At 42.8% G+C, this 12626-nt stretch overlaps 1 protein-coding gene across 38 annotated transcripts in view; it reads right to left on the reverse strand.

Annotated features, from left to right (window-relative positions):
* The window catches only part of RIMS2 (regulating synaptic membrane exocytosis 2), a 724335-nt gene that overhangs the window by 421050 nt on the left and 290659 nt on the right, over nt 1–12626 (reverse strand). For 37 of the 38 annotated variants that reach the window (XM_074986776.1, XM_074986775.1, XM_074986795.1 and 34 more), the window contains one exon: nt 6609–7534. In XM_074986776.1, the coding sequence (XP_074842877.1) occupies nt 6609–7534 (926 nt within the window). Of the gene's footprint in view, nt 1–6608; nt 7539–12626 lie in introns of all 38 variants that reach the window. The other variant, XM_074986793.1, reaches the window with a different exon arrangement.

Genomic DNA, 12626 nt, shown 5'->3' on the forward strand with positions numbered 1-12626 from the left:
ACCAGGCAGTAATAGAGTTGAGCTTTTATATGGGAGCTGGGTATAGAGGGACAGAGGTAATGGGGCAATGGTGGAGAACACTACCACCTTTTCCTTGCACATGTTCTCCAAATTCTCACCTTGCTCTATACAATAGTTTACAGTTATGACCTTTCTGCTGAGTCTGGTCTGGTCTGGTCTGGTCTGGTCTGGCTATGGTCTGAAGAAGTGGGTCTGAGCCACGAAAGCTCACCTAATAAACTATTTTGCTAGTCTTTAAAGTGCTACTTGACTGCTATTTGTTTTAAATTATCAGGAATTTTTCAGGTCCTATGTGCAGGTTAGCGGGCTCTGCTTGGAAACATGTTACTTGGGTCTAGTAGCAATCAGCCTGCAGAGAGTCATTGTTGGATAAAGTAGGTTGAATTGTGCATCTCTGCTTTAGAGGACAGATTGCTTTGTCTCTCTCTCTGGTTTGGAATTCTTGAGTTTTATTGTTCTAAATTCTAATAAATAAAGTAATGTTATGTTGCAACTTCCCACCAATGACATTTTATGTTTTTATCACACTTCTCAGTGTTTTATCACACCTCTCAGTCCCATTGACTCAACATAGTCCAAAATGATTTGTGGAGTGCCCACAGCCCCCACAGTACAGAAGGCCTATCCCTACCCCTATGAGCCCAGATTTATTATGGGTCAGGCAGGCAGAGGGTTGATTCCAGAGTCATGTCTGATTAGAGGAAAGAGAGGAAAATTCCACCTCTGCTGCCAGCTTGTCCCTCACTGAAGGACAGGAAAGCCAGTCTAAAGCAGGAGCTTAGCCTTGCCTAAGTGGGGATAAGGGATTGGTTTCAGACCTGTTTGGCTCTGGACCAAATAACTGATGCTGGAGCAGGCTTTACAGTCTGAGACCAAGACATATATGATGCCTCATCTTTGGGAGAAGCAGGCCCAAAAGCACCCCAGACCTGGGAATGGGGACTGGTCTATGGAGCAGGCTGAGGCATGTCCATAGCCAGGCTGGGAGAGTACCCCAGGCCGAGCAGAGGAGCCTTGACTATCACAGTAACTACAGAGAGATATGCCACACAATGTAGAAGAGACTTTGATTCATGGAAGATTTTAAATTAGGTATATAATCTGACATCTAATTAAAAAATGAAATACATTGATAAATCTAACACACACTCTAGTAGCATACAGAGACACTATACTTACTACATTGCCAGAATATTAAGAGGTAGGCTCCATAAAATGTTTTATATCTGTATATTCCCTTCCCTCCATGAAGTGAAATTAAACTCAATGCTGAAAATCATTATCCCTGTGTCTACACATGCCCCTTCCTTTCGAAAGGGGCATGTTAATGAGCAGGTTCAAAAGATGCTAATGAGGTGCTGCAATGACTATGCAGCACCTCATTAGCATAATGGCGGCCATGGCAATTCGAAAGTGCAGTTTTTCAAATCGCGTGCTGCCCATGGAGACGGGGCCTTCCGAAAGGACCCCTCTTCAGTTTTCGAAAGCCCTTCTTCCTATATGGTGATCCGAAGAAGGGCTTTCGAAAACTGAAGAGGGGTCCTTTCGGAAGGTCTCATCTCCATGGGCAGCGTGCAATTCGAAAAGCTGCACTTTCAAATCACCACGGCCGCCATTACGCTAATGAGGCGCTGCATATTCATTGCAGGGCCTCATTAGCATCCTTTGAACCTGCTCATTAACATGCCCCTTTCAAAAGGAAGGGGCACATGTAAACCCAGCCTATTTGGGCTATGATGATTTGGGGTTCTCCTGCTTTGAGCAGGGAGCTGGACTAGATGACCTCTTGAGGGTTCTTCCAACCTTAATGGTCCACAATTCTATGCTTCCCAAGATACATTAAGTGGTCATTTCATTTATACTTTCATTCTAAACACTAGATGAGGTCAACTACTTGCTAGATTAAATCATAAACATTGAGGGTCTGTTTACACTGTGGATCTATTTCAGGATAACAAAATAGTAGCTCCACATCTAGGAAATGCACCCAGCATTTTGAAATACGTTTCAAAATACCAGGCATGCTATTTTGGCATCCTTCTACCCCTTGTTGTGAGAGGAGTAAGGGATGCCTCGAAATGGCCCAGTATTTTGAAATTTACCTGAAATAGCCTATTTCAAAATTGTCTCCAAATAGGACACACAAGTTGCATAGCACAAATTGTGTATCTTATTTCAAGTTAGGGGTACAGTGTAAACATAGCCTAAAAATGATATTTTCACCCCACAGAGTCAATGGCAGCATTGCTATTGATTTAAACGGGGCAGACTTTCACTGTAGGAATTTTAGTGTAAACCCTTTTGTACCTAACTGAATAATTGGAGCCAGAATTTGTGTAAGCCTCAGAGCTCAACTCAGAGGGATGGAACTCTATCTCCCTCTGTAACCGAGGCCTGGCTGCTACCATCAACACCTGGCAATGGTGCTATACATATAGATGCCATTGAGTTCAAATTCAGCTCAGTTATTCAGATCTTTACTGTCATAAATGAGATAAGGCTTAAGTCTTCCACATCTGTAATGTTATTTGTATCATAAGATTCCAGAATTGTCAGTAAGTGTGTCACTCTGAAGCCTAGAATGTCTATTAAGTCAATGTGAAGATGCAAACATGGCTTGAAGCTCCTTTTGTTCAAAATATCACCAAACTCAGTTACCACTAGACTTTACTGTCTGTGGTCTGTTGAGGATGTGTCTACACAGCAAAGTTATTTTGGAATAACCATTGCTATTCTGAAATAACCTTACAAGCATCAACCGAAGTATTTTCGAAATAGTGGACAGCTTATTTAGAATTTGGTAAACTTCATTCTATGAGGAATAGCACCTCTTCTGAATAGCTATTTCAGAATAGGTGTTGTGTAGACAGGGAATAGAGGCTATTTCAAAATAAACTGTCCCAGAATAGCGTATTCCAAAATAACACCACTGTGTAGACATAGTATTTCAGATTGGAACCCAAAATAGGCTCTAATGTGTGAGGACCCACTATTTCAGAATAAGTTTTGCTTATGTTGGGGCTTTCCTGTAGTATGGATGTTTTATTCCGGAACAGCTTATTTTGGAATAATAACTCTGGAATAAGCTATTCCAGAATAACTCTGTAGTGTTTACTCTGTAGTGTTTAGGCTACGTTTACACTGTGCCCTTAACTCAAAGTAAGATGTGCAATTTGCTCTACACTTATTGCATGTCCTATTTCAAGCCAATTTCAAAATAGGCCTATTCGGGACTTGGCATTGTCTATATAGCGCCAAATTTCAAAATACTGGGCTATTTCAAGACTTTCCTTGCTCCTCCCACAAGGGGTAGAGGGATGCTGAAATAGTGCACCCGGTACTTTGAAAAGCATGTTGAAATACCAAGTGCGTTTCCTAGACATGGAGTTGCTATTTTGGGATACCTTAGTATCCTGAAACAGCTCTGCAGTGTAAACATAGCCTTAGTGTCCAGTTTTAAAGTTCTCAGCCATTTTGACTTCACAAATGATACCCCTGCAGCATACAGCTTCACTAAACTTGTATTTATGCATGTCAAGAGTCCTAGACTATTGCAACAAAGTTAACTTAACCAACCCGCGCCCTGACTCTACAAGAAATTTGCAGCAACAGTTACACTGGTGGCATGAAGGAGACTGAACAGAGTGGGGGATTACTAGGCCCGATTGCCACACCTGTATAATAGCATGGGCTTCCAGCTTCTGGACAACAACAGCAGTAAGTTTCCTGATCTCAAATCACCAAACTGGCTAGAGGTTGCCACTCTATAACTGGCAAAATGGAATTAATGTGGTGGTTTCCTACTCCTCACAGTTAATATTTTGAGCACCGCTATTAAAGAACCCATAATATTTATGAGCAGGTACAGGAAAATAAAACTATGACCCATTGAAATAATATTCATAAAAAATTACAAAGTTAATATAACTATTATACTTTATACCAACACAGAAAATATATGGAGTGATATAAATGTTAGCTTCATTCTCCTCTTACACAAGTTTTGTATTTGTGTATTCTGTTGGTTTCTGTGGAGTTCCTCCTGTTTTCACCAATGTAGGTGAGACGATAACCAGACCCTCTTTCTATTAAAGACAAAACACATCAGTATTGGCAGGGACATTAAAAACAATTTGCAGAAAGAAAAATGGTAAATTTTTATGCTGGACAATATTTAGCAATGTGAACCAAAAGTGTAACTTAATATGTACGAATTCTGCCATAAGTATTCAAAAGTGCCTGTATCACTTGTATGTGTGGAATGTCTGAAATTAATATGTAAATCTTATGCGATGTATCTAACGCTCCATCTAGAGACTTGTCCAACCATTAGAATCCTAACAAATTATGCACATTTATCCCATACGAATGAAGTGTCAGCTGCAAACATGAAAAAAAAATTCACATAATTTTGAAAATGTAGGTCTGCATAAATAGTCCTTCACACTTGTCTGTTTTGAGGTCTTCCCCCTCAGAGTCCTGCAGGTTTCCCCTTTTCTTTCCCACCTTTATAATTACTCGTCTCAAGAACAAGCACTTCTCTTTCCTTAAACTACTACAGAGTTGTGCTGTCTCTACAGCATTCCTATTTCCTGTAGTAAGTAGAGATTATAAAGTCAACCTGGGTCCTTCTCCGTGATAAAACAGAGCACTGCCAGGTGTCCAGTTTTCAACCAGATTGTCCGGTTGAAAAGGGATCCTGGCAGCTCAAGTCAGCACAGTTGACTGGGCAGCTAAAAGTCCAGTACGCCAGAGCAGCTAGCTCTGTTCTGCTCCCCCAAGTGGCCAGCATGTCCACAGGCACTGCCTTCACCGATTCCATTGGCTGCAGTTCCCAGCAAACAGGAGTGTTCAGTGTGGTACCCGCCCTAAGGGCAGGGACAGTATGTGGAGTCCCTGGCCACCCCTGTGCTTAGGAGCTGGTGGGATATGACAGCCACTTCTGAGAGCTGTGTGGAGCTTGCTACTATGACCAAATGGAAACCGCAGCCAATAGGAGCTGAAAGAAAGGATGATGCTTAGACACACTCTGGCCACCACATGCCTACAAGCCAGAAGGATATGACACTAATTCCTGAGAGCCACCTGAGATAAGTGGCACCTAGAGACCACATCTGTACCTCAGTCCCACCCCTCAGCCTTCAGCCCCCTTCCACACCCGAACTCCCTCACAAAGCCTACTCCCCATACGTCCTCCAACACCACAACCCCTACCCCACTCCTCAGCCTCCTCCCACGCTTCAAATACCTTGGCCCCAGCCCAGAGCCCCCTGCTCCACAACAAACCCCTCACCCCCAGCGTACCCTAATGCCCACACTTCCAGATGGAGACTCAAACCCTGCACCCCAACCCTCTGTCCCAATCCCTTACATACTCCAAACCCCTTGGCTCCACCCCCAAACCCCTTCTGCACTCCAGAACCCTCATTTCTGGCCCCATCCCAGAGCCCACAACTCCTCTCACACTCCAAACCTCTGCCCCAGGCTCGAACCCCCTCCCAAAAGCCCCTATTCCAGCGCCCCCTCGACTCCATCCCCCCATCCTAGAACCCCTTCCTGAATCCCATAGCCTTCATCTCTCGCCTCACCCTGTAGCCCTAATCCACTCCCACATCCCAACCCCTTCCCACAACTCAGTGAAAATGAGCCACCGAAAGAAGTTAGTGGAAAATATGCAAGGAGGGAGGGTGGATGGAGTGCAGGAGATTGGAGAAAGGGCTGGACAGGGACGTGGTAAGAGTGTTTGATTTTCTGCAATCAAAAAGTTGGAAACACTCAGCACTACTGAGACTCCTAGCCCAGCTGTGCTATTGTAACTTTTTATCTGATTTTATATCAGCAAATTCAAACCATTCTAGGCTGTAATGGGGAAGAAATGTTATTTTTGAAAGGTTAGATAAAGGAAATCATTTTACATGTTCCTAATAAACAATTATATTGACTTCCTGTTACACACCACTTTTATGTTCTGGAGCAGAAATGCTTATCTGACCGTTCTGTGTATGTCTTCTCTGAAGCAAAGTTCATACCAACCACTAATCTTCAGCTCCTATTCTCTCAGCTACATAGATTCACGTACTTAACAAATAGGGCTCATATTTTTTGTCCTTGCAACCACACTGATGTCACTCTGTTTTCACGAGCATAACTAAAGGAAGGATTTGGTGCTAAATATTTTAGTGTTTCAGCCAACATCATTACAAAAGTAGCCTTTTGACAGGTTAGTGATTTCATGCTATCATTTCACCAAGAAAATCTTATGTGACAACACAACCCACATATGCAAAAGAGTTAACTGAAAGTTTTCCACAGGCAGTTGTCCCTATCAAAAACAAGTAGTATATCCAAATTAATTTATAAACTGTAATATTCTTTACCATGTGACCTTTACTGAAATTAATCATTAAAAATATTTTGAAATAAATAAGCAAAGCAAAAAAACCCACCAGGTCAAATTGAAAACCACACTGGAACTGCCATAGATCATATGATTTAACCGGGTATATTAAACAAGATTAAAATACAACAGAATAAAAAACAGTTCATATTAAATACTGAAATATTAAAAAAAAAAGTTTAACTCTTACCTTTTTCACTAACACTTTCACTTTCAATCTCTACATCATCACAGCTCGTATATTCTGGAGTAGAAGCCAATTCTTCTTCTGAGCTGCTCAATGAAACCTGACGCATTTTACCCCCCTTTTTTGTTTTATGTGGTTTTGGTGGTGGAGGCCTGACTGACTCAGATTGATCTGAGCTGAGTGAATCATTTCTTAACATGGTTTCCATTTTTTCACGTTTTGTTTTCCGAACAGCAGAACTGGGATCCAAATGGTGCTGCTTCCTTAATGAATCAGTACGCCTCATGTCTGGCCTATCCAGAGGAATTGGACTCCTCCTAGGTGTTGGAGGGCTATGGTTTGTTGTCCTCTGACGATTGGGACTTGGCCCCTGAGCCTCTCGAGTTCTTTCCACAGAATATGAACGTTGGTTTTCCATGGCAGCTCTGTGCTCCGATATAGATCTTTGCCTTGACGGTCGTTCCATCCTCAGCATGGAAATCCGTGACTCTTCCAGTTCAGTGTTTGCCAATGAGACATCACTGTGTCTTCGTTCATGGCGTGCTCGGGACACTTCTGCATGGATGCGCATTTGTTCCTCATATGGTTGTGGTTTGACAGGATAACGAGCCAAATTAGGATCACTTCGGTATCGTGCCTGGTACTCCTCCTCTCGCCTCTGCCTCTCATATTCCTCTCTGTCCTGGACTTCATCTTCTTCTACAGAATACTCTTTGGAACGTCTCCGACTTCTTCTGTTAGAATCTCTGTAGTCACCAAGTTCAGGTTCTTCATACAGCTGAGACCCACGTTGTGATCGCCTATCTGTATAATCTGATGGTGACCTTGGCATTACGCTGTCTGATGGAGCATACTGTGAATATTCGTCTCTCTCGTCCCTTTGGTCATATCTTCTGTTCTGATCTCTCGATACTGATGGGCTTCTTTTCCTAGGTAATCAAGACAAACAAAGGTAAGAGAATTCTGTCAATGCTTCCAATAACATAAATATATCTGTTACTTAAAATGGATTAAGATTAATATTGTGGTCAGATAATTTGAGCACAGTTGTTCCACTGACTTCTTTTCTGGTTGCATGTATACTTGCATCTCTTAGTGTTTTTTTTTTTTGGCATAAACTTAAAAAGAATCTTGCATATCATATATATATTAAAGGCTCGTAATTCACTGAAGCCAAAAACATTACAAAGAAAAAGGTTAATAGCATAAAAACCAAACATTTCAAAAAATTAGAATGTTAAGTACTTACACCACTTCTGTGGCATGACAACCATTATACAAGGTTCTACCTGGCATATAAAACTTTGTTGAAATTTTAAGCCAATATAAGCTGATTATATACTATTATTATAGAATCATAGAAGTATGGGACTGGAAGGAAACTCAGTAGATCATCTAGTCCGATCCCATGCTCCTGGGCAGGACTAAATATTATGTATTTGTCTAACCTAATCTTAAAAGCATCCAGTGATGGAGACTTCTTAACTCCCCTGGTAATTTATTCAAGTCCTCCACTACTCTTACAGTTGTAAGTTTCTTCTAATAGTTATCCTAAATCTCTCTTTCTAAAATTTAAGCCCATTAATTCTTGCCCTTACCTTAGTGGTAAAGAAGAACAATTTATAACCCTCTGCATAAAAGTCTTTTATGTACCTGAAGAATGTTATGTCCCCACATCAATCTTTTATTTTCCAGTCTAAAAAAAAACCCATTTCTTACAATATTCCTTGTACATCGTGTTTTCTAGACCTTTAATAATTTTTGTTCTTGTCTTCTGGAGTTTTTCCAATTTATCCACAACTTGACCAAAGACAGATGCTCATAACTGGACATAGTACTCCAGCTGAGGCCTCATCACGTTTGAATAGCATGGAAAAAATACTTCTTGTGTCTTACTTAAACTCTTCCTGTTAATACATCCCTGAATGATGTTTGCTTTATTGCAAGAATATTATATTGTTGATTTCTACTTAGTTTTTGATCCACTATAACCATCAAATCTTTTTCTGCAGTACTCTTCCCTAAGACAACCACTGCAGGCCCAAGGAAAAGGTGGGACGAAGGCCTGGCTCTGAGCCCTGGAAGTGACAGGAACCAAGGGTCGACGGAGTGTGGCCTAAGGCATTCAGTCTTCAGGGCCAGTCAGACTTCAGAACTGGCCCCATTCTGCTCCCTCACAGCCACTCACAGCAAAGCTGCCACAATACAGCAAGGTCACGACATTCAAAGTGGCTCATTGCCCCCGGCACTGCTGCTGCCACAGGGCACAAGGCACCATAGCCGCCCACGTGGTGCTGCTCTTGCTGCCAGGAAGTACAACGAACCGCAGCCGCCCATGCGGTGCTTCTGGAGCTACCGCGAGGTGCCCTAGCTACCCATGCGGTGCATCCAGATATTCGCAAAATTCAACATTCGTGAGGGTTCTCAACACCGAACACTCGCGAATGTTGTGACCCTACTGTACTTCAGAGGGGCCCAAGGGGCAACTCCCCTCTTTTCCCCGCACTTCAGCAATTCTGTTGCCATTCATTCATTTTCTGTTTTGTGTGTTTACAATTGTTCCTTCCTTACTACAGTACTGTGTATTTTCCTTATTGTATTTAATTTTATTTATTTCACACCATTTCTCCAGTTTTGACACCATTTCTCTCATTTTCCAAAGCACACGCAACCCTCCTAGCTTTATATCATCTGAAAACTTTACTAGCATACTCGCTAGGACATTGTCCAAACCACTTACGAAGATATTGAAGATATAAAGATTATGAAGATATTCTGTCTGAACAGAAACAGACCTAGATCTGATCCCTATGGGACCCCACTCAGTATAGCCTTCCTGCTAGATGGTGAGCAACTGATAACTATTCTGAGTGACATTTTCTACCCCGTTGTGTACCTACTTTACAGTAGGTTCATCTAGAATATATTTATATAGTTTATAGGAAGTTGTGAGAAACAGTATTAAAAGCTTTACTTCAGCTAAAATTTCCCTTCATCCTATGGCTTGTTACCCTATCGAAGAAGGATATTAGATTAGGTTGACATGATTCGCTCTTGACAAACCCCTGTTAACTGTTACTTATTACTTTATATTCTTCTAGTGCTTACAAATGGAATGTTTGATAATTCGCTCCATTATCTTTCCAGGCACTGAAGTTGAGCTGGGCTGTCTTTATTGCCCTTTTAAATTATAGGTATTATATTTGCTGTTTTGCAATCCTTAGTTGGCTTCCCTCCTCCACAATTTCTCAACAGTAACCACCAATAACTCAGGGATGTCTTCAGCTAATTCCTTAAATATTCCAGAGTGTATTTCAACAGACCCTGCCAACTTGAAAGCATTAAATCTGTCTTCTGAATTCTTAACCGGCTCCTTCCCTGTTTTAGCTTCACATCCTTCCCCATTTACACTGATGGTCTCTATGTTAGTCCTTCAAACAATGCTAGCTTTTTAATGAACAGGAAATTTTGGCTATCACTGCATTTTCTGTTTCTGTCCTTCCCTCCTCATTTAGTAGGGGCCTACCCCGTTCCTGGTCTTTCTCTCATTTCCCATTTCTTTGTAAGATGCCTTCTTGTTATCCTTTATATCCCTAGCTAGTTTAATCCCATTTTGTGCTTTGACCTCTTTAACTTTGTGCCTGCATGCTTGGCATATGTTGGTTTATTATATTCATCATTTCTAATCTGAACTAGTTTCTGTTTCTTATATGACTCTTTTCTAAATTTAAGGTCATTGAAAACCTCTTGGTTAAGTCAGGATGGCATTTTACCATACTTTCTATCTTTCCTACACATGGGAGCAGTTTGTTCTTCCATCATTAATCATGTCCCTTTTAAAAAATGGCCAACTCTCCTGAACTCTTTTTTCCCTTCAACTTGCCTCCCTTAGGACCTTTCCTACCAAGCCTTTGAGTTTGCTAAAGCCCATCTTCTTGAAGTCCATAGTCTTTATTTTGCTGCATTCTCTCCTACCATTCATAATCTTGACATCTTCCTGGTCTCACAGTGAACCCACACAGGTGACTAGCCCTGTAACCTCTCTCAGGGTCAAATCTCATATTAGCTCTCTAACATCCTAGGATCAATATGGCTACAACACTTCCTTATATAGCTGTTGTTATTTTTAGATCACAAGCTAATTCCCACGAATCATTATGAGCTTCTGCCTAATCCATTCTTTGCTGTTAACTACTTTTCAGGTGTCTTATAAAAAACCCTAAATTTTACTACCTAAACTACATGCAGCAAGGGAAATCATTACTGCTACGTTTATATAAGTACACTGGCACGTGCAAAGCTAATAGGGCCTTGATAAAGCATCAATAATTCCTGGTGTGCAATATCCAACTCTCAGCTCCAAAATACATCATTTGTGGTAACTGTTCTGAAAATTAACACATTTTTGTAAAAGTCAACATTTGACTTGAAAGTGATCACAGATTTCTACATTTCTGCTCCATAATAAGTATGTATGTGAGGTGTGTTCCATAAATGTTATCCCAATTTTACAAATGAGAAAGCTGAGATTAAAGATAAACTGCAAGAAAAAAATGGTAACAATCTTCCCATATGCTGGCTATTAATTCACACCAACATGTGTTTAAAGCTTTCTTTGTTTCTTTTATTGATCTATGACATCAGAGCTCTCCCACTATGGGCCAGGAGTGGTAGCCACCCCAGGCTTTGGTGGGCCCTACATCTCCGGGTGCAGGTAGGGGGTGGTGCCTGCAGCAGGGACCACTCCCCCGCATTTATTTCTTTTTGTTTGCCTACACCCCCATACTCAAGCTGCTAAATCACAGTTTGTTCTGTTCATTCTGGCTGCTAGGAACAGCTGCTGGCTGCCGCAGGGTCCTAGTGCACCTCCTGCGGAGCAGTGCCACTCCAGCAGGCAGCCTACAAAGCCTAACCTGCCCTGCCCCTGCAGGCCGCTGCCTTGGAGAGACAAACCCTTCCCTTTTCCATCAGTAGGACCCTCCACCAAACAGGGAGCCGCAGCCACGTTCCCAGTGTTATAAACCTCCCCGTTCCACTGCCCCTTCTCCCCTCTCCAAGCACTGGCTGTGGAGGGGGTCCTTGTCTCCAGACTCCAAGCCAGGGAGCTGGGGGAGGGCAGTCCTTATCAACCTCTGTCTCAGGCACCTGCTCGCCTTTTTCAGCTCCCCAGCAGCAGACTCCAGCCTTGGGGTTCCCTTCCCCACAGTACTAGGATCTAGGGACCCCCAACTCCGCCATCCCCACCATGGCTGGCAAATTAGAGGATAACATCAGACAGTTTCCACCATTTTATGAGCTTTAAAATTCGACCTTTCTAAGTGCTTGAAAATCTGAATGTTCCTCCGACTGCTTTGAAATCTGCCTCCTGGGGATGGAGAGTAGCACTAGTGATCCAAATTTGGGGTCATTTGATCAAGGGACCCTCCCGGGTTACAGGCTGCTCCCCAGATCTGTTTCCTTCTGTTAAACAGAGAGTGAGGTATGGATGAATCACAGAGGCTACGTCTACACGTGAAGCCAACATCGAAATAGGCTATTTGGATGAGTAACGTCTACACGTCCTCCAGGGCTGGCAACGTCGATGTTCAACTTCGACGTTGCGCAGCACCACATCGAATAGGCACTGTGAGGGAACGTTTACACGCCAAAGTAGCACACATCGAAATAAGGGTGCCAGGCACAGCTGCAGACAGGGTCACAGGGCGGACTCAACAGCAAGCCGCTCCCTTAAAGGGCCCCTCCCAGACACAGTTGCACTAAACAACACAAGATACACAGAGCCTACAACTGGTTGCAGACCCTGTGCCTGCAGCATGGATCCGCAGCTGCCGCAGCAGCAGCCAGAAGCCCTGGGCTAAGGGCTGCTGCCCACGGTGACCACAGAGCCCCGCAGGGGCTGGAGAGAGAGCATCTCTCAACCCCTCAGCTGATGGCCGCCATGGCGGACCCCGCTATTTCGAAGTTGCGGGACGTGCAACGACTACACGGTCCCTACTTCGACGTTGAACGTCGAAGTAGGGT

This window comes from Carettochelys insculpta, chromosome 2 (genome assembly GCF_033958435.1).
Source record: "Carettochelys insculpta isolate YL-2023 chromosome 2, ASM3395843v1, whole genome shotgun sequence".
In the NCBI taxonomy this organism is placed as follows: domain Eukaryota; kingdom Metazoa; phylum Chordata; order Testudines; family Carettochelyidae; genus Carettochelys; species Carettochelys insculpta.